This window comes from Mycosarcoma maydis, chromosome 8 (assembly GCF_000328475.2).
Source record: "Mycosarcoma maydis chromosome 8, whole genome shotgun sequence".
Taxonomy (NCBI): domain Eukaryota; kingdom Fungi; phylum Basidiomycota; class Ustilaginomycetes; order Ustilaginales; genus Mycosarcoma; species Mycosarcoma maydis.
Window position 1 is genome coordinate 478,322 of NC_026485.1, and position 25,401 is coordinate 503,722.

The 25,401-nt window shown below is 53.8% G+C and overlaps 11 protein-coding genes across 11 annotated transcripts; 7 read left to right on the forward strand and 4 right to left on the reverse strand.

Moving 5' to 3' along the window:
• Positions 1-506: 506 nt before the first annotated feature.
• Positions 507-1,410, forward strand: UMAG_10825 (uncharacterized protein; the record flags this gene model as incomplete). The annotated part of the gene is made up of 2 exons (XM_011391510.1): positions 507-1,268; positions 1,360-1,410. 2 exons carry the CDS (start codon positions 507-509, stop codon positions 1,408-1,410), a joined length of 813 nt encoding a protein of 270 aa, XP_011389812.1.
• Positions 1,411-1,615: 205 nt separating this feature from the next.
• Positions 1,616-3,208, reverse strand: UMAG_03276 (uncharacterized protein; the record flags this gene model as incomplete). The annotated part of the gene is made up of 1 exon (XM_011391386.1): positions 1,616-3,208. The coding sequence occupies one exon, from the start codon at positions 3,206-3,208 to the stop codon at positions 1,616-1,618; it is 1,593 nt and encodes a 530-aa protein (XP_011389688.1).
• A 556-nt stretch (positions 3,209-3,764) lies between these two features.
• Positions 3,765-4,377, forward strand: UMAG_10826 (uncharacterized protein; the record flags this gene model as incomplete). Its single annotated transcript, XM_011391511.1, has 2 exons — positions 3,765-3,893; positions 3,991-4,377. 2 exons carry the CDS (start codon positions 3,765-3,767, stop codon positions 4,375-4,377), a joined length of 516 nt encoding a protein of 171 aa, XP_011389813.1.
• Positions 4,378-4,473: 96 nt separating this feature from the next.
• UMAG_03277 (ribonuclease P/MRP protein subunit POP1) lies at positions 4,474-7,608 on the reverse strand (the record flags this gene model as incomplete). Its single annotated transcript, XM_011391387.1, has 1 exon — positions 4,474-7,608. The coding sequence occupies one exon, from the start codon at positions 7,606-7,608 to the stop codon at positions 4,474-4,476; it is 3,135 nt and encodes a 1,044-aa protein (XP_011389689.1).
• Positions 7,609-8,053: 445 nt separating this feature from the next.
• Positions 8,054-9,370, forward strand: UMAG_03278 (putative protein involved in protein-vacuolar targeting; the record flags this gene model as incomplete). Its single annotated transcript, XM_011391388.1, has 1 exon — positions 8,054-9,370. The coding sequence occupies one exon, from the start codon at positions 8,054-8,056 to the stop codon at positions 9,368-9,370; it is 1,317 nt and encodes a 438-aa protein (XP_011389690.1).
• A 148-nt stretch (positions 9,371-9,518) lies between these two features.
• UMAG_10827 (snoRNA-binding rRNA-processing protein ENP1) lies at positions 9,519-11,102 on the reverse strand (the record flags this gene model as incomplete). Its single annotated transcript, XM_011391512.1, has 1 exon — positions 9,519-11,102. The coding sequence occupies one exon, from the start codon at positions 11,100-11,102 to the stop codon at positions 9,519-9,521; it is 1,584 nt and encodes a 527-aa protein (XP_011389814.1).
• Positions 11,103-12,972: 1,870 nt separating this feature from the next.
• On the forward strand, positions 12,973-15,342 carry UMAG_03280 (putative general transcription repressor; the record flags this gene model as incomplete). Its single annotated transcript, XM_011391389.1, has 3 exons — positions 12,973-13,342; positions 13,440-13,521; positions 13,599-15,342. The coding sequence occupies 3 exons, from the start codon at positions 12,973-12,975 to the stop codon at positions 15,340-15,342; spliced, it is 2,196 nt and encodes a 731-aa protein (XP_011389691.1).
• Positions 15,343-15,743: 401 nt separating this feature from the next.
• On the reverse strand, positions 15,744-19,355 carry UMAG_03281 (uncharacterized protein; the record flags this gene model as incomplete). The annotated part of the gene is made up of 1 exon (XM_011391390.1): positions 15,744-19,355. One exon carries the CDS (start codon positions 19,353-19,355, stop codon positions 15,744-15,746), a length of 3,612 nt encoding a protein of 1,203 aa, XP_011389692.1.
• Positions 19,356-20,585: 1,230 nt separating this feature from the next.
• On the forward strand, positions 20,586-21,770 carry UMAG_03282 (uncharacterized protein; the record flags this gene model as incomplete). The annotated part of the gene is made up of 1 exon (XM_011391391.1): positions 20,586-21,770. The coding sequence occupies one exon, from the start codon at positions 20,586-20,588 to the stop codon at positions 21,768-21,770; it is 1,185 nt and encodes a 394-aa protein (XP_011389693.1).
• A 461-nt stretch (positions 21,771-22,231) lies between these two features.
• Positions 22,232-22,857, forward strand: UMAG_03283 (uncharacterized protein; the record flags this gene model as incomplete). Its single annotated transcript, XM_011391392.1, has 2 exons — positions 22,232-22,417; positions 22,510-22,857. 2 exons carry the CDS (start codon positions 22,232-22,234, stop codon positions 22,855-22,857), a joined length of 534 nt encoding a protein of 177 aa, XP_011389694.1.
• A 1,500-nt stretch (positions 22,858-24,357) lies between these two features.
• UMAG_03284 (uncharacterized protein) lies at positions 24,358-24,802 on the forward strand (the record flags this gene model as incomplete). The annotated part of the gene is made up of 2 exons (XM_011391393.1): positions 24,358-24,400; positions 24,525-24,802. The coding sequence occupies 2 exons, from the start codon at positions 24,358-24,360 to the stop codon at positions 24,800-24,802; spliced, it is 321 nt and encodes a 106-aa protein (XP_011389695.1).
• Between the last annotated feature and the right edge of the window lie 599 nt (positions 24,803-25,401).

Here is a 25,401-nt window from a genome sequence, read left to right on the forward strand (position 1 = left end):
TCTTTCAGCATTCTGTCGATTCGATTTCCTTCACCCTCTAAAATGACCAGACCCTCTTTTCTCTCGTCATCGTTGTCTGAAGTCGCGCGGTACGTGTCACACAGTCACGACCCTAAGCGTGGATGTCGGGCGCCTGCTCAGAGATATAAAAGCCGAGTGAGTAACATTCGTGATTCACAATCGTGAATCTGTGACCAAAAAAAAATTGAGAAAGAGACAGGAAACGAGAATTGTGAATTGTCTCGCGTTACGAGATTTGGATAACGTTTACGGTTCGGGCTGTTTTGGGAATCATGAATAGCCGGACTGAACATTTGTGCTGGTTTCTGGGCCGGAAACAAGAAGCGCTGATTGCCACGGTTGGAATCCAGCGTCCGCCTTGGCACCGCCCGCTTGCACCAGGGTTTCCAGCCGTTCTTCCATCATCCCTTCATGACCCTTGAAGCTTCAAGCGGTTGCTTACTCTGGCTTTACTACCATCACGACGTCCATAGCAGAGCAATACGATGCAAATCAAAGGCCGAGTCTTCTACATCACCGGTGGAGCGTCCGGCCTGGGCGCTGCGACGGTCGCGCACCTTCACACTCTCGGTGCATACGTCGCCATCATGGACATCAACTACTCGGCAGCGTCGTCTCTGGCTTACACACTCAACTCTGGCAACGCCAATCAACGAGCTGCAGCGTTCGAAGTGGATGTGTGCTCCGAATCTGCTGTCGCTTCCGCTATTGCATCGTGTGATTCGCTGTGGCCATCGGTTCAAGTCGGAGGGTGCGTCAACTGTGGAGGTGTCGGAATGGCTGGTAAGATCATCGATCAGTCCGGTACACCCTTTGATCTCGAGACTTTCCGCAAGACGGTTGAGATCAACTTGATCGGGACCTTTAATGTCTCGCGTCTCACCGCTGCGCGTCTTGTCCGCGATCTGCCTCGACCGTTCCCGAAACCAACCGAATCCACCGAAGATCTTGGTGTGATCATCAACACCGCCTCTGCAGCAGCGCTCGAAGGTCAAGCGGGCCAATGCAGCTATTCCGCTTCGAAAGGAGGTGTATTGGCATTGAGTCTTCCCATGGCCAGAGACCTGGCTTGGTTCGGCATCAGAGTCATGACGCTTGTACCGACGCTGTTTGAAACACCCATGATGACTCAATTGCCCGGTAGGGCGCGAGCCAAGATTCTGACCCAGTGCGAGTACCCAGCGAGGTTCGGTAAGCCAGAAGAGTTCGCTTTGAGCGTACAGGCCATCATCGAGAATCCAATGCTCGTAAGTACAGACATCCCAAGAAGGTGAAACACCACCAACCAACTTTGCACACACCGCTGACCCAAACTTCCATCATTGTAACGACTGCCAGAACGGATCGTACATTCGCTTGGATGGCGCTTCAAGACTCGGCAAGCTTTAGTGAGACTCAACCTGCTCCCAGCGCGCACAGCTCACCTCAAACCATCCGAAAGTCGCCTTCATCCGCGTTCATGGACACCATCATTTCTACACACGCACACAGCCTCACTCGTGACAAATCGTTTGGAACGCCACATTGCCATTGTATCTCATATCAAAACAGTGTAAAAAAAAGGCCCAATGCGTGACACGAAAAAGGCCATCGTCTAGTCGTCATCATCAAACTTGATCGAGTGCGAACCATACACGTCGATGGCACCACCTCGATAGCTTCCACGCTTCTTCTTGTTCTTTTCCTTTGTGAAACCTTTACCGCGGGTCACGATCAGATCGCGGCTTGCACGTGCGCCGTACTCGTCGCCCGTAACGCCCGCTTTTCCGGCATACGACATGTCGCGCATGCCGTCGTGGAGGTATGTGACTTGATCGGCTTTGACTCGCTGGAAAGGAGTGTTTTGGGTCGAGCTGGGTTGTGCTTTTCGAGCAGAGTGGGGAAGAGCGGAAGATGAGGATGTGGATGTGGATGTGGATGTGTTTGCTCGGGGAGCCGGAGTGGGTGTGGCAGGTGGAGAAACGACCTTTTGTCGCTTAGCCGGTGGTGCGCCTTTTGAGAATGACGAGCTCGAGCTGCTAGAAGATGAAGATGATGAGCCAGAAGCGGATGAGCTGTCGCTGTTGGATTCTGAATCGGAGGATGAAGACGAGTCGCCGCCGCCGCTGCTGCTGCTGCTGCTGCTGCTAGAGTCCGAATCGGCGTCTGAATCCGAATCAGAATTAGACGAGTCGTTGTCATCGCTACTGCTGCTATCCGACGAACTGTCATCATCGTCGCTGTCCTTTTCACCGCCTGATGGGGCCTCATCATCGCTGGAAGAATCATCTGAGTCAGACCCAGAGTCAGAGTTTGAATCGTCCGAGCTCGAGTCCGATTCGTCCTTCACGGCCACCTCAACCTTCTGGATCGTGGCTTTTACTTCATCGTCATCCTCTTCAGCTCCGTCGCTGTCACTTTCATCCGAGTCGCTAGACTCGTCGTCACTGTCGTCACCATCTTCGGTGCTACTATCGCTCTCACTGTCTTCATCGCTGTCGTCCGAACTGGACTCAGAGCTGGGATCATCGGAAGGAGACGCTTCTCTTTTGCGCTTGTTGGCTGAAGGAGGAGCAGTGGAAGAGGCTCGACTTGGGGTTGCAATTCCGTTGCTGGGCAGCTCGGCCTCTGCCTCATCCTGCGAGTCGGAGACGATGGTTGAAGAAGCAGCTTCGGTGTCTTGATGCGGTGGATCGTGCTGAGCAGCCTTGACCTTCTTGTCATCTTCCGAATCCGAGTCTTCGTCATCGTCCGACGAGTCGTCATCCGAGGCGTCGCTATCGTCACTGTCACTGTCACTGTCATCTGAATCGCTGCTGCTGCTGCTGCTACTACTACTACTACTGCTGCTGCTGCTGCTGCTGCTGCTGCTGCTGCTGTCCGAATCACTGTCAGAATCAGAGTCCGAGCTATCCGAATCCGAGTCCGTAGCTGAGTCAGGATCCTCATCCATAGGCGAGGGCGAAGTGGCCTCGGTGGGCTGCTGAACAACCAAGCCGGGCCATGACCTTCTGGGAGAATTGCGGACGTGGTCGACCAACGCAGAGGCAAGCGTCCGTGGTGGTGCAGGGGAGTCGGGCAGGGTGGAAGCTAGCGATTGAGCCGCCTGAGGGGCATGTTCAGTCAGGAAAGCGTGTACAATCTGAAATGTACTTCGCAGGGCTTCGTCAGCCGCATCTGACATCGAATTTGGGTTGACTTGGGGCATGATGCACGACCCTACGTGTTGCGAAACCTTGAGACTTTGGGAAGGAAAAGGGGAATGATTTGATAAAAGGAGCGGCCTCGGTCTTGCTGCGATACCAGGTCAAGCTCTGGGTTCTGGAGTTATGATGGTGGTGGAGCTGAGGGTAACCGACTTTGATTGTTCTCAGAAGTATCGCGGGGAACCTATCTTGGCCACTTGGCACAAAGCTTTGCTGGGAGAAAGGAAGGGTTCACCGCCACTCTATGTCGAAACTTATCTTCCACCGGCTCGTGACTGTGGCCAGTCAAGGCTAGAAAAGTTTTAACGAGGGCAACAGACCAAATAAATCTATTCACGATTTAAAAAAAGGGCAAAAAAAAATTGAACCCTGAATTTCTGCACAGTCATGCTTATGTAGGCACATCCAAACACCAGCACGTACCTCCACACTCGGCATATGTACACGGTTTGGAAAGATCTTCTCGGGCGCTCTGATATGCTCTGGTCTTACTTCTCGAGCAGTCTACCAAGCGCCTCCACTTCCATCGACGAAAGCACTTTAGATTGCTACCACATTATGACGGAACAGTCATCAAGTCCACAAGAGGCACCGCTGTCCGCACTGAGCTCGTCGACACTTGGTTCAGCACCGAAGCGGATACGACATCGAGAGACCCAGATCGAGTCGGCGTACGAGCTGCAGCGAGTGAGTCCTCAGCCGTTCTTCAATCATTTCAAATTGTCCTTGCCTACTGATCATCCATTTTTACCCCTCTTCTGACGCACTTTTCTTTGCGACGCAGAATGCGGCTGTGAAAGGGGCTCTCTTCTACACGTTCCTCGGAGCATCAAGCTGTCTCATGGCACACCACCTATTTCCCGGATTTCGACGACAGACACTTGCGCTGAAAGGATTCATCACTTCCGGCTTCACCATCTTCGGCTTTGTCGTGGGCGCAGATACTGTGTTGCTCAGTCACGAATCCCAACAACGTTCCGAGGAGAATATGGTGAGGAGTAGAGCGAGAGCCGAGTTGGGTAGAAAGGGAATCGTTGCAAGCGAGAAGGAGATCGAGAAATGGAAGGAAGAGTACATTCAGCAGAAATTGGAGGAGAGAAGGCAGAGGAGGGAGCAGGCGCTGAGGCGCTTGGAGCAGGAGGAAGAAGCGTCTTCAAACTCAACGTCCTAGAATAGAATCACGAACGAACTTCCACCTCTAAGACTGACAGTATGATCAGAATTGGGGTTATGACATGAACTGAATCATCTGGATCTCGATCCGCTACTACAACAATAGCTTAAGACTAGCAGTGACAGCACGAACAACGTCCGTACCCGGTTCGCGCATCAAGAGCAGATATGAGGTCTCGATGGGATTTCGCGGTTTCCTCCTACCTTTATCATCATCGCGTTTGAGCGCCTGCAACCTCTGTTCTCGCTCTTCCAGCTGCAACCACGCACGCAGCGTGATAGCGCCAATTCCAAACCCTTTACCATTACCGAGCGAGTAGTCTCCATCCAGTACCGTGCCGACTGCGTGATTCCAATCGGCGCTGCGGTCGTGCATCTCCTCTGGGTCAGCTGCACTGGCAAGATAATTGTCCCAAACGTTCTCGGTCGGAGCAACAGCTTTTCTTAGCTTCGACTTGCATGCAGAGCTTTGTGGAGCGCTACGTCCCAGTTGCATGATCTCGCACCGCCGATCAATAAGCATCTTGAGGTGCTGCTTGTCCATCTTTTGCGCTCCGGTGCTGTTGCGATTGGCAACGGCGGCTGGATGGTCAATCGGGTCGAGGTGGTGCACCCAGCTAAGGTGGTCTTCGAAGGAGGGTGCGAGCATCAAGCTGCTCAGTGGCATGACGGTGCCTTTTCGCACAGCGTGCAGCTTGAGAGCTACCATGGCGGAGGCAAAATGCGAGACAGAAAACACTGCCTCTTTCGTAAGGCTCGTCGATGCAGCAGATGCAACAAGCCACGGCTGCGTCTTTTCGGCTCCTTCATGCTGGCCCGTAGATACATGACCAAACAAGTATTCGGAATTGCCTACCATCCACTCCCAATGCTGCGATCCACCAAAAGGGTACGGCCTCGCCACACCCGTTCGGTCTCTTGACAACTTCGCCCTGACTTGTTCCGCCGTGTTCGCCTTTCGGAAAGCCTCCCAATCTTTGTGAGTAGGAAACGTGTACTCAGTCCGTTTACCTTTGGGCCTCCTGCCCCAGGTGTCTTGCCTGACAACTGCAGCCTCTTTTTCACCAACGGCGTACGCTTGTGTTCCGAGCCAGTTGTGGGGATAGCTAAGCATGTCTGCCTTTGCCTTTTGGTTCTTTGCTCCAGCAGCTGCAGAAAGAGCAGCCAACTCGAGCCTCTGATGTTTCAGTTGATGTTGGCCAAGCACCCTTGCCCCACTCGAGGCGCCAGATTGATGGGTAGCGACGAGCGACATAAAGAATGCCAAGCCCCAGCCGCGAGGAACGATGAGGGTGAAACGATCGAGTGAAGGGTTCTGGACGAGGCGATCGCGGATGAGGACCACGGGAACGATATTGTCGCGCGTGTCAGGCTTCAGGCGAGCCCCGGGAATGATGTTGAGTGCTCGTCTCGAGTCAATCTCGCCTTTGCTGAAACGAGGAGGATCGGCACCCATCCAGAAGAGGTTGTCACCTGATGATTCTTGGCTCGAAAGTGTGTTGGCCACGCGTGAGGATGCAGTTACCTCAGTTGACAAAGGCTTGAGCCTGGGAGGGTATGAGAGACGCGGATCATTGACCTGTACCTCGACCATGGCTGTCATCTCGCCATGTTGCTTGTTCAAGAGCTGTCGCAGGCTTGCCTCGTCGGTATGATGGCTTGGCCCTTGTGACAGACGGAGTACAGCTTGCAAGAGGGAAGCTGCGCGAGGACCGATCAGCTCAAAGATATTGAAGCCTTGCTTTCGCATCATATCCGCCTTGTCGTTCAGCAACATGGGGTTGATCGCAACGTCGCTAGAAGTGTCCATCGCTTGCTCTGACTTCATCTTTGTACTTCCGGTTTGATAAGCCAGTCGTCGACGTTTCTTCTCTAGCTTCGACAGAGAGCTATCTTTACCGCCTGCTGCGAGCCATGGATCGGGCGCTGAGTCGAGCTGAGACGCATACGCCTCAACAATCTGTGCCGCGGGCGCTTCGAGATCGAAGAGTATGTTCTTCTTTTCGTCAATCATAACAAAGTTGGCTGCCTTTAGAGCTCGGCGCATATGAAGATCGGCTGCAGGATGGGTGAATATCAATGCCTCTTTGCAAGCGTAGGTGTACGGATCTTGCTGCGGTACAGTTCTTGTAAATTGGCGGGTGCCGGATAGCAGCACAATGCGCACCGGTGCAAGAGCAGCTTCCAATGACGACGCGGCGAGACAAGAGTTAATGAGATCTTCTCCGGTTGCGGTGCTGGTCAGACATGCTTTCGATAGCGTAAGAATAGTATCGAGAACGTGAGCCGATGAAGACGATTTGTTGACACCAAGATTGGGCGCATCAGCAAAGCCAGCTGCAGCGAGACTTTTATGCAAATGCTGGAGCAATTCCACGTCAAAGTGTTCTGCAGAAGAAGCGTCATGCGCGGCTATACGAACGCCAACTCGAAAGACTGAGTAGTAGCTGGCATCATGTACCGTAACAAACTCCTTGGCACTCCTCCAGCTTGCACGATGACTCTTCATCATGGTCGTCTCAGCTAGAACAAAGCCCCACCTTCCGCATTCGTTACCTTGATCTCTCTCCTTCCCCTTTCCCTTCTCAGTCGTCATTCTGAATCGCTTCGCATGCCAAAGATGAGTCTCGAGCCATCTTCGCTGCGGGTGAGACGCGCGTTCCGCTAGCTTTTTGCGCCGAAGCGTTGCTCTGATGATACCATGACTGGGAAGACGTTTGCGGGTCTCGGACCGGGATTTAGCTTGCGTGGTGCTGCTGCGTAGTTCTGCGAGCGCTTTGGAACGGAGCCGTGATGGGAGGCGGAGAAGGTTGTGCGAAGCAGCGCGCCTGCGCGCATGTCGAGGAAGGAGCTGCCATGCTCTGGTGGTGGTTGCCGACTTGGCAGATTTGATGGATCGAAGAAAACTCTGAATCTGAAAAGCGCGTGAGGACACAAGGGACTCCAGCTCGATGCTCGTTGGCAGCTTCGAGCTAGAGGCAGCAGCAGAAGCCGCAGACGAGAAGTGAGCAGGGATGGGAGTCGAATCTTTGGAAACTGATCGTGAGCTGCTTGCGGAGGGTGAGACCGTTGTAGATGGCTGTGTCTGGATAAAGCGAGCGGTTTGTGCGCGTTCCTGCTTGCGTTTCTTCCAGTTCGGCCCTTGAGCATTGACGAGATCAGCAGTGGATGCAGGCTGGGACTTCGAGCTCGAGCCTACTGACGGCGCAGGCCGTTTTTGAGCGACCATGGTCTTGTCGCCTCAGCTAGTTGGCGTCCATCAGATGTGTAGCAGCAGCCGACCCGTACCTGTGAACCTTGTCGCTGCTGGCGTACGTCTGTAGTGATGTACGTCGACGGCCAAGTGCTGGCGAAGATATCGATTTGGAAGAACGTCACGAAAAACTTAAAAGTACAAAATTGAGGTGCCAAAATCAGGGACCAATCAAATCATTGTTCCGGCCGACAAAATGGTCGGTATGAAGACGCATGGGGCAGCAGGAGCGAGAAAGCTAGGGGCGACAACGAGACGAACATACACGCACAAACACACATCTTCCTACCACGTAGAGGCCGCAACATATGCGCGCCTGAACCCTCCTCGGCCTGGATCCTCTACTTCACTGCCATTCGTCGCATCAGCATCAGCGCGACGTTCAATCCACGTTGTGCTAGACAGATAGGGGCTTATCGGCATGGCTTCAACACAGAGCAGCGGGCTTCAGAGGCGCAGAGGAGCTGGGGCTGCATCCGCCTCGGCAGGTCCTAGCAAATCTGCCAATCGCATCGACGATGACGACTTCCTGCCCTCACGCGCCTCTTCGCCTGCCCTGGGTCGAGCCGCTACACCAACAAACTCGTCGCTCAAGGCTGGTGGCATTCCGATCTCTGCCTACGGCTCACGCTCAGCAACAGGGTCCGTAACGACGTACGACGAGTCTATAGGGCACCGAGTCGCATACGACCCCCGTGATCTCAACGATGAAAAGGAGATTGGAGAAAATCCTCGACTGACTCTCATGGAAGAGATCCTGCTTCTGGGCTTGAAGGACCGACAAGGTTACCTGTCATTTTGGAACGACAATATCTCATACACTCTTCGCGGATGCATACTCATTGAGCTCGCGTTGCGTCGCAGGATCGCCATCACCAAAGACCCGATGCGCAAACGGTTCAGCTTGACGGAGAGGGTGGTGGAGGTGATTGATGGCAAAATGACCGGGGAAGTATTACTCGATGAGGCCTTGAAAATGATGAAAGGCAGCGAGAGCATGTCCGTAGCTCAATGGGTCGACCTCATGAGTGGCGAGACGTGGAATGTCATGAAGATCGGTTACCAGCTCAAGCAAGTGCGTGAGCGGCTTGCCAAAGGACTCGTCGACAAAGGTATCCTTCGCACCGAGAAGCGCAACTTTCTTCTCTTCGATATGGCAACACATCCACTCAACGACACCAGTTGCAAAGATGCTGTCTTGCGGCGCGTCTTGGCGCTGCTCACTTCGAACTCACCCACAGTTCATGCCAATACTTTCTACAAGGAAGACTCGTCTTCGAGCGGACGACCGGTGGCACTGCGCGTCACGCGAGCGCTCTGCTTGCTCTGCTGCAGCTTTTCGGCAAATGTGTTGGAGAATGCGTTGAATCACCTCTCGTACGAGGCGCGCGAATCGGCATTTCAAAAGGCAGATGACATTTTAGAAGAGTTTGCAAACTGGCCCATGGCTCCTGGTGCTGGTTTGGCGGGCGGTGGTGTAGGTGGCGGTAGCAGTGGCGGCGTTCCAACCAGCATTTCGTCCAATGGGCCTAGAGTCAAAGCGAATGGCGGAGCGAGGATTGGCGAGGGATCGATGCTGAATGAGCGTGCGTACAACGAAGTGGGCAATGTGGGCGCTTCGGTGCAGGAGTTGGGCAAGGCGCTACAGAAGGAGTTGGAGCAGGAAGGAGATGCATTTATGTTTGAGTGCATCGCAGCTGTTCTCAACGTCTTGAGTAGGATGGATTCACTTTTGTAGTCGTCACCACGCTGCATTCCAATCGAACTGCCTGTAGCCAACATCGCGTTTACACTTTGCATCAAACATGGCGCATGTCAAGAGCATGAGCTGCACACGGGAATACGATTGTGCGAGGCTTCACAACAGAAAGCTCTTGTACAAGATTTCATACCGACATCATATCATCATCTTGATCCACGGGTTCTTCCAACATTTCGCCTCTCGCTGTAGCAGTCAACAACTCTCTTCTGACCTCTGGGGAAATGCCGTCGTGCTTTTGCACTCGCAACAAATCCAAGAGCGCCGACTTCTGATCGGGCGTCAAATCCTGCTTATACCTTTGAGCGAAAACCAACATGCTCTGATGCCACAAGACGGGCATCCTTCTCTCCCTTGTGATCTTATCTAGCTCTACGCCCGAGTTGGGCTCAGCAAATCGAAGGTAGTGGAAAACGAGGGAATCGACAACCTTGTACGGCAGCGCGTACTTTTTGTCGAGCAAAACTCGGATGAAGAGCGAGGTGGGACCTGAATACTCCATCTCTGCTAGCCTGAGCAAAGCTGCAGCCGAGTGCAAGACAGGGATGGAAACTTTGGCGAGAACGGAAGAGACGATGGCAGCTTCTTTGAGTGTTAGAGTGCCGGATTCGCACATGGGGAAGAGGAAGCCTTTGAAGAAGGCGGCGGGCTTGTAAATGGCTTTTTTCATCGCTTCGTACGTCTGGTAGGAGACTTTTCCGTCGTCTTGGATTTCGTCCCGGACTTTGTCGAGCAGGACGAGTTCGTAGAATCGTTGCATCTGGTCAGCTTTCATCGTCGAGACAAAGATGCGTACTGCTGCGAGGGTGGCGTGCGGTGTCCAGGAGGCAGGATCGGTGATGTAGAGGATGGACTCCCACGCGGGTAAGGAAGGTACGATCTTGAAAGCTTTGGGCAGAGGACCGGATTTGTACCGAGAAAGAAGCTCGCCAACTTTGCGGTAGACTTCGATTACTTTGGGATTGATACCGGGGGGCATGCGACGCTCTTCGAGTTCTTGTGCTGATGGGCCGTCACCAGATGCCTCGGCTGCTTCGATTTTCTCCATAATGAGATCGGCAAGGGTCTTGTTGCCTCGACCTCCAAATGCGCCATTTCCGATCGGAGCATCGCTCTCGTTGTCATCGTCGTGAGCGCGGTGCTCAGCTTCAAACTTGTCAAGAAGCGCACGATCTGAAGGGTCGATTTCGAGGTTGGCATCGTACGAGTTCCAGCCGTTGACACCCATCTCTGCCTCATCGTCGTCTAGCTCACCCAAGTCATCGAGATCTGCCTGTTCGTCATCCGAGTCGTCTGGCATTGCTGCTGCTGAAGGGCGAGCGGCCATGGGGATGGAGGTAGAGGTGGGTGCTGCTGTGGACGAAGAAGGGTGTTGAAGCTCCATCTCCTCTCGCTCAATCTCTTCCTGCTGTTGACGTGCGAGTCGAAGGATATTTCTGGAGAGTTTTGGGTCAATGTACTTTTTTGAGGTGTTGGCTCCTCCGGATTTGCCGCCCGTGACCATTCCGGCGGGGGCGGCGTACTGCTTCTGATCCTGCTCATCGTCGGATGCGGATTGTGGCTTGGCCGACTTTTTGGAGCGGCGACCGGGAGCGGATACGAGACCAAATTTGGATGTGAGTTGATCCTGTTGCAACTGTTGTGGGAGTGGCTTGTGACGCTGTGAGGCGCCGGCCTTGGAGGCGAGTTTGGCGGTGGGGATGCGGGGCATAACGTATGCTACGCTTAGCAGACCGAGCTGAGCTTTGGTGATGCGAAGGCTGATTGCGAAGCGAGTGGTACGGTGCTTTGCAGCTGTCAAGCTTTGTGGTGGTGCTGGGAGGTCTATGATTCGACAAGGAAGCGTGAAGGTCGAGGCAGTAATCGGAAGTGCAGCACAGAGAGAAAGGGCAACTTTGCACTCACCAGAGAAAATTCTCAAATTTTGCAGCACTTGGCTGATGTCCACGGTCAAAAAGAAAGAGCGTAGTCCGAAAGCCGAGAAGAGCAATCGTGAATCGTGAATCACGAGACACGAATTTGTCGCCAGTGTTAGGCCCAAGCTGATCCAGTCGTGAGTGTTAGGGTGCGCAATCGTGAAGCACCATCGTGAATAATTATTTCGAAAGGACAAACAAAAAAAAAAAAAGTAAAAAAGAAAAGAAGCGTGAAGGCTTCTTGCTTGGTTTCTTTTGGACCTTCTAGTGCTGACAGCTCAAGGACATTTTCGGGTTTTGACCGTCGCGCCTACGGAAAAGGCTAATTCGTGATTCGTGATTTGCTTGAGCGAGCCCTCTGTCGCGACTCGCGCTTTGGTGCAGCAATCACGAATTCTCCGGTTCTGGCCCCTCTGCAAGGATATTCACGAATCGTGAATATCTAAAGTTAGTTAACTTAGTATTCGTGATTCACGATTGGCGCACAGTTGACGCATTTGTGTATACAGCAGTCGAAGAGTGATAACTTAGTCACGAGTGAGAGTTGCCCGGTTTTTCTTTTAAAAAGAAAAACCAATTTCGCCCGATCTCACTCTGTGACTCTGGCGGCTTGTCCGTATCTGGCTTGGCTGCCTTCACGCTTTGTGTGCGCTGTGGCAAGTTTAAGAGTTGCTTGGACCCAGCGCGATGATTCGCAGATTTCACAATTGAAGCGAGGATAAACGACAAAGCCTTTTTCTTGCCGAACGTCTCAGTCGTAAGTCACAGAGTGCGTCGGTGGAAATTGGAAAGCGGCTTGTCTGTATGTCTGTCTTCGTTGTCGATGTGTCGGTTGTGCTTTGTGCTTGTGTTTCGGCGCGTGCTCGTGCGTCTCAGTCCGTGTGGCTTCTACGGCGGCTGCTGCTGCTGCTGCTGCTGCTGTTGTTGCTAACGAAAGTTAACTTACTCTTGGCTTTTGGTCATTCACGATTCACGATTGTTTCGAAACGCGTGCCATTGGAAAGCAGTAACGATCTCGTCGCATCGTAGCTCACACACTCTCTCCATTTCCGCGCTCGTGTGCTTCGTGCTTGCTTCTCTTTTCCATACTTTTGCTTCCACGCTGTCGACTGCCAAATTCGTCGCTATCACATCTGCCGCTTTCTCCTCGTTCCTTCTCCTTCTCCTTCTCCTCTCCCCTCTCCATCCCCTTCCTGTTTCTCTTCTACATTCTCGCTCGTCGACTCGACCCGACCCTGACCGGCACCATCACCACCAGCTGCGTCGCCTGCGCTGCGCACACATTCCCACCACCATCTTGCACCATACATCGCTCCGCAGCAAGTCAGCGCGCAAATACCACCGTCTCGTCTCGTGCCATCCACCTCTTCAGAGACCGTCAAGTCTGGCGTCATACTTTGCTCTTGCATCCGATACCTTTGCGCACCACTCTTCTCCTGGATAGCGCCATCGTATCTTTGATTTCAGCCTACACCGCGCTCTTGGCTGCCATCCGAATCGCTTACCAAGCTTTGCTTGGCTAGTCTCAGACACATAGCACAAAACTACTTCCTTTCTGGCATTTCCTCGGCTTGCTACTAGATTTGGATCTGCTCTCAACTCTCCGCGGTTCACGGCTCCACACTTCTGCCTTTGTATCAACACAAACACCTCTCTTCAGCAAACATGTATTCTCACCGTTCTATCGTGCCATCTGCCGGCTCCCAAGGCCCTCCCTCTGGTCCACCTCCCCCTGGTCCAGGTGGCGCTGGCCCTTCACAGGCAGCGGCCGCTGCCGCTGCTGCTGCCGCCGCCGCCGCAGCACAGCAAGCGCCCCATCCAGGTGGTCCAGTAGCCGGCGGACCCGGTGGCCCGGCGCCAACCGGTCCGCCTGGTGCTGCTCCTGGTCCGCCCGGCGCTGCTCCTCCTGCTGGAGCTCCTCACACCGGCTCAGCTAGACTTGCCGACCTGCTCGACTTTGTGCGTCACGAATTCGACCTTCTTGGAAATGACACGGCCCAATTCAAAGCGCAACGCGACGAAATGGAACACAGAGGTACGTTTCAGCACGCAGACTAGTTCCTGAAGCACCATCCAGCGACTGACCTTACGCGATTTCCTTCTGTTTTGATCAACTCATTTCAACCTCGCAGTCACATCGCAAGTGAGTGAAGTCAACATGATGCAGACTCACTTTTACGAGCTCGAGAAGCGTCACACCCAGATCATCCAACAGTAAGTGTTTCCATCCGTGATCGCATCACGAAAGCATGGCTCTCATCCTGACACGCTCGTCTCACTTGCCACTACAGATACGAAGAAGAGGTCAAGCGTCTTCGTAGCATTCTCGATTCCAGAGGTCTTTCTTCAGAACACGGCGCAGCTTCAGCAACCGGCCCTATGAGCGGCCCTCCGCATCTTCCTGCTTCCGCCACTTCGGGCCCATTGCCGATTGCCTCAGCTGGTGGACCGCCCCCTCCCGGTGGCCCAGGCGGGGCTGGTTCCGCCGCCATGTTTGGTCCCAACGGCAACGGCGCTCTCGGCGGTCCTGGCTCCGAGTACGGACGCGGTCCCAATGGCTTCGATCGAGAGCGTGAACCGCCTCGCGGCCCTACACCCGGCGGCAAAGACTCGAAACGCATGCGCGTCGAAGGTCCTGCATCGCACTACAGTGGACCTCCCAGCCCTGGACCAGAACGGGAACGCGATTGGATCAAGAAGGAGGAACGCGGCGATCGCGGACCGCCTCCTCGTGCCGACGAAAAGTGGGATCGCGACCAGCGCGTTGGCGGAGGTGCCCATCTCGGACCTGGTCCCGTGCAGTCTCCGCACGGTGCTCCGCCTCTGCCTCCATCAAACTTGTACAACCGTGACATGCACCGCGATGCAAGGGATCGAGACTCGCGACCCTCTGAAGTGGCTAGCGCCGACTCTCCTGGAGCTGCCGCAGCAGCTGCTGGCAACGTCACGCTCGCTAGCTTGAGCGACATGGATCCGGACGAGATTCCCAAAGAGCTCAAAAAGGAAGGTCCCGATTGGCTCGCGATCTTCAACCCCAAAGTCAAGCGTACGCTCGATGTCAACCTCGTCCACACTTTCCTACACGAATCTGTCGTTTGTTGCGTTCGATTCTCGGCTGATGGCAAATATCTGGCCACAGGATGCAACAAGTCTGCGCAGATCTTTGACACCAAAACCGGAGCCAAGACGTGTGTCCTTACAGATCAATCTGCCAACTCCAAGGGAGACTTGTACATCCGCTCGGTCTGTTTCAGTCCCGATGGCAAATGTTTGGCTACGGGAGCTGAGGACCGACAAATTCGGATTTGGGATATTGGCAAGAAGAAGGTCAAGCATCTCTTCTCGGGTCACAAGCAAGAGATTTACTCGCTCGACTATAGCAAGGATGGCAGAATCATTGCAAGTGGATCCGGAGATAAGACGGTGAGGATTTGGGATGTGGAGAACGGTCAGCTGTTGCATACGCTGTATACCTCACCTGGATTGGAGCATGGGCCTAGTGAGGCTGGCGTTACAAGCGTCAGTATCAGCAGCGATAACCGGCTGGTTGCTGCCGGTGCGCTGGACACGTTGGTGCGCGTCTGGGATGCGCAGACGGGAAAACAGCTGGAGCGACTCAAGAGTCATAAGGATTCGATCTATTCGGTCAGCTTTGCACCGGATGGCAAGAGCTTGGTTTCGGGAAGTCTGGATAAGACGCTCAAGCTGTGGGATCTGACGGGGACAGCCAAGGCGGTACAGGAGAATCGCGCCGAGGAGAAGGGAGGCCACGCAAACTGTGCGACCACTTTTGTGGGTCATAAGGACTACGTGTTGAGCGTCAGCTGCAGTCCTGATGGCCAGTGGGTAGCGAGCGGCAGCAAGGATCGTGGTGTTCAGTTCTGGGATCCTAAGACGGCACAGGCACAGTTTGTTCTTCAGGGACACAAGAACTCAGTGATTGCCATCAACCTCAGTCCAGCAGGCGGCCTCTTGGCGACCGGAAGCGGCGACTTCAACGCCAGAATCTGGAGCTACGACCGCATCTCGAATTGATCCTCTCACATCCTCTACACCTAGCACTCGTCCCTCGTCACTCGTCACTCGTCACACGCTCCCCGCTCCCTTTGTACCCATCCGATTTTCTGTGATTGATCGTAACCCTCACACTCACGACTCGTGACTCCCAATTTCCGATCCAGGCTTAAAGCTTAAAATATGTCCTGTCACTATGTAATCTGACACCGATCTGATCGATAGCGTTGGCCTCAGCGGGCATGCGAGCAGACCATGCACACGCTGGGTCTGAGAATCACGGATGCGAGATCGACGAACTGGAGCGAATGAAAAGAGACAAGGGGAACGGTCTACAGGCGTTGATGGCACGATCGATTGGAGCGAGTGGAAAGAGACAAAGGCAAGGGTCTAGAAGCGTCCATGAGGGGTGAGGGTTTGGGTCAGTGACGAGCACCTAGCACTTCTTTGACGAGTACGAAGCCGAGGCCTGCGCCAAGACCAAGCATGTACGCTGGGATGGCGCCTATGGTGAGGAGGTGGCGTTCGTGATCTGACTCGGGACGACCGAGGAGCGCGTAGAGGTCCAAGTCGTCTTGGTGGTCCGCAGTTGTAGTAGCGCATGTGGCATTCGCGCTCGAGTAGTATGGGTTCAGAGAGGAAAGGTATGCCGGCCAACTGGACGGGGTCAGTAGAGCCCTCCAGCCTAAGCGATGCGAGCCAGGTTGATTGTCCAACTCGAGCGGCTGCATCTTGCTCTCGATAGCAACGTGGTCCGTGGCGCCCTGTGCGACTGCACCGGTCGCAGTCGCAGTCGCAGCCGCGGTCGCGGCCAGAATCTCCTCCAGCACGTTAACCTCATCCTCAACCTCAGCGTCAACATCCTCTTCCTCCACCGTGACTTTAGGCTGCTCAAACATACCCCTCAACCCACCACTACCTTTTACACTACCTCGCCGACTAGAGCCAGCAGACGGATGATCGATTGACTCGAGTTGCGCCTCGAGATCCGTCATTCTCCTAGCTAAGCTTTCGAAGCGTCTTCGATCTACGAGTACCATAGATCGTTTCTTGATGCTTCCCGTTCCGGAAGGGTGCGGTTCGAGCACCGTCAGTGGGACCAACATCTGTGGATCAGACTGAGAAGAAGGCGAGCCTGAAGTGATGGCGTCCGAAGGAGCAGACGTGGGATTGAAGGCGAGTTCCAACGGCTCTTCTGAAGAGAGCATGCTAGAAGCTTTGCCGTGTTCCGCATGTAACGCTTCATCGATTTGAGCCTGAGTACCATGATCACCGTTCTCGGCTTGCTTGGTGATCGCCGGCAGAGAGCTGCTGATCGCAGCGACATCGACGCGCTCGTCTGAAATCTCACAAGACGTCGTTTCAGTGCTTCGGGCTTCTGTCACGGTAGCATGCTCCATCTCGTCAGCCGGCGTTGTTGCAACAGCATCCACTGCAGCATAGGACGAAGCATCTACTGATACCGGATCGGTTACAACTTCTGAAGTTCCTTCAGCCGCTGCAGCAGTATCATCGTGTTCAAGCTCGTCTCTGTGCTCCTGCTCCTCCTTAGGTGGACGCGCAGTGTCGACCGGAGCATCTCGGACATCATCCGAAGTACGTGTCTCCATGTCCTGGTCAAACAGCGACGACAGCCGCTGTTCCACAGATGGCTTGCGAGCCATCTCGCTGTGTTTGTCGTCCTCTGGCAATACAGTCTCACAGTACCTATCCACCGGTACCTGGACCTCTTGAACTTGAGCAACCGCGTCGCACTCGACCTCGTCCATCTTGGCATGCAAAGCTTCGGCCTCCGCCTCACTGGCTACCCGCTCCAAGCCGCGCTTGCGCAAAGCCAGCGACGGATGCGACACAGCCACATCAAAGACACCTTTGAGACTCTTACGGCTGGAGCTGCGACTCAGCGTTCCGCCCCAGCCTTCTTCATCTTCTGCGGCAGCTGGAGTGACGGCGGAGCTCAGTCGAAGCGATGAAGCTCCAGGAAGCGAAGAAAAGAGCTCGCTGTTCTCAGCATCTGAGTTGAGTAATGAGAGAATCGCTTTGCCGCGTTTGCTGCCGAAGGTGGCTTTGCGTCCTGCGGTGCGGCGGATCGAGTTGGTCGAGTGGCGAACAGGTGCGTCTGGAAGAGTGAAGACGTAGTTATCGCAAGTCTCGACAGCTTCTGCCGTTGGCAACTGTTGCTGTTGCGGTTGCGACGGCTGCTGTGGTTCGGACAAAGTGGGCTCAAAGCTGGGAATGGGAGGTACGTCAAGAACCTTTTCCTCGGCGGAGCGCAATCGAGCGGTACCAAAGTCGGGTTCGGCAAAGGTCTCGTCTGCTGCTTGTCCCGACGAAATCAAGGCCTCGATGAGCTCCTGAGAACTCTCTGTCCTGGTATGGAAGCAATCGTCGTTTAAGGCGGCCAACTCCTCGTCAGTGTACAGAGAAGCACGATACGGACGGCTCGGTCTCACAATCGAGGCGGTGGTGTGCGATCGGATGAGCGAGCTCTTTGTCGACGTATCGATAGAAAAAGTCTCGTCCTGGTCTGGAAGAGTGTCATCGCCAGCCAGGATAGCTCGGATGACGTCTTGGTCGAGCACACTGTACCGCGGCTTGTGGCCTCCCGCATGACCATGGGCGTCGTCGTCGAGCTCGCTTAGCTCGCTTTCAAAAGCACTGCATTCGGACAGCGAGCTTTCGCCTTCAACAGAAGTGCTGTCGGTAGATCCGTGACGAGTCAGAGTGGGCATCATCAAGACGTCCTCGATACTCTCGCTGGACACGTTGGAGTGTGTATGATTGTCCTGGAGAGCTTTACTGATGGCTTCGGTGTCCTGCAGATCATCTATACCCAGCTCGTCGGCGAGTTGTTGAGCTTCCTGATCGGTTAGGCCAGCGAGCAAGGCTTCAATATCGTGCTGTTTGGCACCAGACGAATTCTCGAGCCAGGGAAAATCGGCAGTCGATCTACGAGGTCGCAAAGGACGACGAAGTGAAAGTTTCTTTTCCTCGGCCTCGGAGAGGATCTGCTGCGCCTGATCGCGTACGTAGCCTTGGCCGAAGGGAGCATCGATGGAAAGGCTGCTCAAAGGAACTTCTTGCTTTTCGGGTGACGTTTGAAAGGCTTGGATCATTCCGCGCACCTTGCGGCTGTCGCGCATACGCTTTAGTGTGAGCTTGCTGGTGGTCTTTGAACTGCGCGCGATGGCGTCGCGTTCCAGTGGAGAGTGATCGTCTTCTTGAGCGCGCTTTTCATCTTCTTCCGTCTCTTCGCGCTCCATATCGTGGGATGATTTGGGCCAACGCAGAGAGCCAGATTCATTACCCCAAATTCGGCCACGAAGAGCATCGCGTCGCAGCTTGCGCACGGCTTCGATCATGAGCTTACGCCACTTGAGATTGAGACCTTGGCGCTCAAGATCTTTTTCGCTGAGGCGTAGGAAGGCACGGCCGCCCATCCTGGAGCTCCTTACATAGGCGGTCACGTCGTCAACGACGGGTCGAGGCACTAGCCCGAGGACGTGCGTGAGATAGAGAGCTACCTGCGAAGGGAGCCACGTTTTGGGATTGTGGGGAAGGTTTGCGACCGCTTCGACCAGACGTTCTGCTTCCAAGTCGGAGTGAGGAGCGCGATCCGAGATGGAATGTAGGTCAGGCGTGCTGGTGGAACTCGACAGCCGGTGAAGTGTTTTGCTGCGCAGTGGAAGGTCGAAGTTGTTGGCAGAGGGACTGGTGAGAGGCGAGATGACTGGGAGCGGGACGCGGGGCGAAGAAGGGGATGTGACAAGTTTGTGAGACGCGACTTGGGGAGGCGGCGAGGAAAGATCAGATGATCTGCTTTGCAAGCCCTTGGGACGCGACCTGGTCGAGGTGGACATGGATGTAGAGCGAGATAGGTAGGAGTAGCCTTCGAAGACTTGGCCTCCAGGACTGAAGCCAGCTACGTTGGGCATCGCGTTGGCTGCAGTGGAGAAGGTACCGCTGCGCTTTGGAGCGAGAGAATAGCGAGGCCGGGATGGCGTCGAGATGGCGGGTGGATCGGCATTCGCCATGGTCAAGTGATGTACCAAATAAAAGCTTGATTGAAGAGTGTCCTTGGCAAAAGAGAATGACGACAATAGTGAGGGGTCAAAAGTAGCTAGCCCAGAAGGGAAATCGTTAGAGATGATCGTGTCGAGGTCTTGAAGGAGATCGTGAGTGGTTCGTTACAAGTGTGATGATATGAACGATGGATGCGATGATTGTGATGGTGGGAGGGAAGACGAGAGATGAAAAGGTCGGTGCTTATGGAGCACAGAGGAAAGCAGGAAGCTCATCGCCGTGACCAGTCAAGTTGGTTTGTGTGGTACACGGTTCACGGTTCACGGTTCATGCAGGGTCGTGTTGGTTGATGAGCCCCTAAATCAAAATTCCAAAATTCTATGCGGCTGTAATTTCCACTCGTGACGTTAGTTAGTTAGTCACACTCAAGACTCACACTCACGACAGAGAATTCACAGAGTCACAGTCACGAGTGCAGCCAGAACAACACGAACAATACACAGTCGTGAGTTGTTTGAGTCACGAATAAGGAATCGCAACTCCACTTTTTGTTCGCTCTGATCCTACTCCCGACTATGCTCGATGCTCGCTTTTCCAAGCTCAGGGGCACGTGTAAAGTGGCTTTGGTACAGTCACGAGTGAGTTAACTTAGTTGCTTTCTATGACAATCACGAATGGCCCGCTTGGCAAGCCAGCAGCGAGCCAACGAGCTTTCTCGACTGCCACCTGACAGCGTAATCTGCCACGTTACTGCACGCTGAGTTAGTAGCAGTCACGAGTTAACCTACGTTAAGTCCAACAGGGGCCAAATTGCCACCACGACTTCCGTCAGGGGCTTCGGCTCTCTCGTCTCCCCCATCTCGCGTCTTGACGTGCACGGTGGAGTGCGTTTATTCGTGATTTGTTTTTCAAGTCACGAGTGGCAGAAAATTCACTCGCCACAATCAACAATCAACAATCGTGAATCGTGAATCGTGAATCGTGAATCGTGAATCGTGAATCGTGAATTCACTTACCCATGACATGTGAATCATGAATCGCACGGACCTGCTCACCATACGTGATTCACGATTCACGATTCATGCCCCTCTGTATTCCTGTCGAACCCCTGAACACAATCCATTTTTCACAGCGTCGTCAGTCTCGTTCTCTGTCGTTCTTGCAACCAGCCTCAGGCGCGGTAGCAATTAATCGGATTGGATGCACACTGCCGCCTGACTGTCGCGCCACCATTGCCCAGCATGGCGTTCCCGCCAATCCGACTCGCGAGCATGGGCATGTTCATCATCGATTCGTTCCAATACCTGGATCCCACAACCGGTGCCGATCTGGGTAACAGGGGGTTTCAAGACCAGATTGGAGGTGGAGGCTGCTACTTTGCCATCGGCGCTCGCGTATGGCTCCCTCCTTCCGAGATCCAAGTGATCATCGATCGGGGTGTCGACTGGAGTAGCTCAGATCAGGCTGTGCTCGACCAGTTCAATCGTACTCCCTCCTCCTCACAGTCTCAAGTATCATTCTCCATGTGGCACTACAGATCAAGACCGGATCGCACAACGAGAGCCCTCAACATCTACAGAGGCGATCATCGTGGATTTGATTACCTGTCCAAAAAGATTCGGCTTGAACCAAGTGACCTTCTTGCGTGCTCGCCCAGCGATCCGCCAAGGCTTCCGCAATGGATCCATCTCGTCTGTTCGCCAGAGCGCGCTCTTGAAACCATTTCACAGGTCGATGCCATTCTCGAACAGCAGAAGCACAAACAAGAGCAAAAGCCAAGCTTTCCCAAACTCGTCTATGAGCCAATACCCGACTCGTGCATCATTGAGAATCTTGAAGATTGCCTTCGAGTTTTGCCAAGGCTTGCAGTGTTCAGCCCGAATCACGAGGAAGCGGCAACGTTGCTTGGAGTGTTTGACCAATGGCAAAGCGTTCTCGAGCGCGCCTCGGAGGACAAGGAGGCATCAACCGAGATCATCCTCCGCTTTGTTTCCGACAAGCTCGCCGGTGGGTTTGCGAGACATGTTTACAACCAAATGCCTGATGCAGTCAAGCAGGCTAAGCCCTTCGGCCCGATCATCTGCATCCGAAGTGGAGCTTGGGGTTCCGTGGTGGGTCAAGCAGGTCTTGGGTTCTATCACATTCCAGCATGGCACACATCGTCAGAGTCCATCAAAGACGTCACAGGAGCAGGCAACTCGTTCCTCGGAGGCTTGAGCGCCTATCTCGTGCACACGGACAATGACAACGCACTGGACCCGACAACAAGGGTCAAACAAGCAGCCATGCACGGCGCGGTCTCTGCCTCACTCGTTATCGAGCAGCTTGGCTTGCCTAGCTTCGATGTGCAGGCAGACGAGGAAGTATGGAACGGCGACGTCGCCGTGCATCGTCTCGATTCCTTGCGTAATAGGGTTTGCCCGTGATAGTGACAGTACCAGTATCAACAAATGATAGAGGTTTGACCAATAGCTGTAACTTACGTTAGTGGCATGATTCACAGATTATCTATTTTGATATCCCTGGAGGAGCCACGAAAAGGGTCAACTCGTGACTGTCCTAAGTACGTCGAAATTTCAGCGACAGAAAAAGCGACGGTGGACCGAGAACACGGACTTGGACGAAATAAGGATGTCAGACCTCACTCGGTGACAATCATGAACAAACACGTGCTCGTTGCAGATTGGCTTACGACTCTAATCGTGAATATCCGCAGAACGTCAGGAAGACGTCGTGTGATTGGCACGGATCACCCACCGCCGAAAGCGACTGATAGCAGAGCCTTGACTTATTCGTGCCTTCGCTTGACGTTGCATGCACTTCGAACCCCCTCTGCTCGCCATTACCACTACCACCACCACCGGCATGGGACGATTGTAGACGAAACATGGCTCATCCACAATCCGCCTTTGCCTCGCCTCAAGGCGCTGGCGCTAGCGTATTCTCGGTGTTCAACATCATCTGGCTCCTCCACGCTGCAACTGAAGCGCCGGTGGCCTTCATCGGTCTCTTCTTCACGCACAGTCTGCACTTCAAGGACGAGATCAACAACACCACTGCCATCATTATCAAGGTAAGCTCCCTCATCCTCTCTGTTCTGATATACGTGTCTTGAGAGTACTGAATTTGACCTCGAACTTGTCCATTTAAATGGAAAACACCCAGCTTTACGCCACATTGGCTCTCTCGCTCTCAATCATTTGCATCCTGCTCTATGGCTTGCCAGACTACCTTCCCGGAAAGCGAGCCGCTGCCATTTTGCTGCTGCTGTATCACGGTGTTGCCTCGTCGATCCTCCTCAACGCCGAGCCGTTCATCGATTTTGCTTTTGCCGACGCACTGTCAAAGCACGGTGTGAGGGTGGAGACGATTGCTGGTGTAGCTCATGGGTTCATGTCTCTCATGACTGTTTCCTGGTGGCAATCCAGTTTGGGCGCTGTGAGGGCGTATGGTGGTGGCGCTGGACCAAATGGTACGGCTGCAACGGTGAAAAAGGGTGGTAAGAGAAAGTGAGTGATTCCAAAAGCTGTACGAGTAGCTCGATTTTAGGTCGAGGCAATGTGAATCACGAATCACGAATACCATCGACCTCATACCCTTTCTTCCATCGAGACGGGCATGCGATAGAGAATTTGAACTCAAAAATACAAACGCTTGTTGCCAGGTGATTTCTTTGCATAGGGATCTGGACGTTTGCACCAGCATCGGCGCGGATCGACCTAGGCAATTTGATATCGCGAGGGAAGAGGCGAAGTCAGATCTTCAAGATTCTGATGAAGAGCAAGTATAAAGGCAATGCGAGTGGTATATGCTTTCTCTTTCGTGTTTGGCAATTCGAGTTGACGCAACTATATGTGACTACTGTTGGAGATCGGCGAACCTTTTGTTTTCGGCAAACGTCAATCGAAAACGACCCGAGAAACACGAATCATGAACTCAACGCTCTATAAATAATCGAGGCAAACGGCGACGCAGCAAGGGAGAAGCGACGGTGCTTCGTGAGCTTTACTGCTCGTTGGACATGCAAGAAAAACGAGGCTGACATCGCTGGGCAGGAGTTGAGGACGCGAATTGGTTTGCGGAAAACATGTCCGGTTTCGTTACAGTCACAGTCCCAGTCACGTACGAGTTGGAAAGTTAGCAGGTGGCTGTGTCTCCTGGGCTAGACTCTGTGATCAGATCACGAATCAGAGCCGCAGGGACGCCAATCACGAATCGTGAATCTTCACGCTTTGTTGTCGTTAAACGCGCAGTCCTGAGTACGTCAGGTGTTAATTCCATCTGCGAATTTTTGGCCGCCGGGCGAGCTGTTGTCTCCTCGGCTGCTGTGCATAAATTCGAGATCTCGAATAAGTTAACTGAGAAAAGCATCCTGGGAAGTCCGCGCAAGTCTGCGCAGCTGAAAGAAGGGAGCGAGTAACTGTGAAGCACGAAACAGAATGTCTCAGTTCGGGCCGCCGGGCGAAGGATTGAGGGCTAACTAATGGGTGAGAAGCCGTGCAAGACAGCTAACCGAGCAGCATGGCCCGTTCACAGTTTCTCTCTCCCGCCCCTTACTCGCATTGCACTACCTGCTCTCGGGCAGCCGTGATCAGCTCCGCCTTTTAGGGCTATGCTTGGTTTTGTGTGTTGCAGTGTGCATGCAGTAGTGGCGCGCCTGTTTCCGCATCCGAGAGGCGAAGGACGGGAGAAGGAAGGGGTCAAAGCGAGTTTCGTGAAACAGTCACGTTTGAATTTGGAGCGTCAGCACATTGAGGCTGTGCGGACCGCGAGCTGGAACTCGACATGACATGCCTGCAGCCCTCTAGTAGGCCGCCCGCCTTTGATCATCTGGTCGAGCACAGACCATGGAATGTGGAGATGGAGCTTAGCTGGCAACAACTTGCTCGTCTGTGAAGATACTATATATCCTGCTCAACGGGAAGATCATCCTCTCCTCTCCGCCACGCGTTCATCACGATACACAAACCCCCTCCATCCCTTCCGGCCCCAACACAAGCACAAACAGTCAAAATGTTCGGATTCGGTAACCACGAAGAGGCTGCTGACTTTGTCTGTACGTGTCACCGCCCTTTTCTTCCACACATGCTACTGCTTTCTCCCCCATCTGCTCCGGTCGACTAAACCTTGCCTTTCTCACATTTTCTGCCCCGCATCTTTTCTATGCTCGACACACACAGACAACCAGGACCCGCGCGAGCATGAATCCAAGTTCTCGCACGAAGCCGTCGGATTTGGTGCTGGCTTCGTCGCAATGCGCGAGTACGAGAAGCGCCAGGAGGCCAAGGGCGAGCACCCCAAGCACGAGATGGCCAAGGAGATCCTCGCAGGTATCGCCGGTGCCGAAGTCGACAAGCTTTTCGAGACCAAGGGACTCGACTTCCTCGACCGCGAACAGGCTAAGCGTCACGCTCGTCAACAGGCTGAACAGCTCTACGACCAGCAGTACGCCAACTAACTGCCTGAACGCCTGCATTCAAATAGTTGCTTGGCATACGTTGATGCAATGACATTCCACAATATGTCATCATAGTCGTGGTGATCGGTGCGATTGATTTGTTGCGTTAAGACATGAGCAGCTGAGACGGTGGATGACGGATCATGTAGAGCTGTGGCTGCAAGCAGTGTACGTCAGTGCATCGCTGCACCGCAAAGCACAGGTGACTGCAAACTTCACAGCGCAACCCGCAACTCGTTCCGCTCGCAATGCTTACTCACGACTTGGCAGTACACGGTACACGTTACGTGATATTAAACTGCATGTGTAAGACCGTCTTGCGTCAGCTTCAACATCAATCCCAACTCACGAACCGCTGTCCTGTACAGTGCTGTACAGAGTCGTTCCCTGTTTTCTTGTGCAGCAGCACTTCTCAGATCTCCCGATCAACTGCCAATTTTCACATTTTCGCATTCGATATGCTCGGTGTATCTTTGGCCTTGAATCCTTCGCGATTCGAGATTGAACCCACGACGATGGGATCTTGATTCAGGGTCCAGCGGCCTGTGTTGATTAGAGCGTGGAGCATGGTAGCAAATGTGTAACGCACACATGACTTA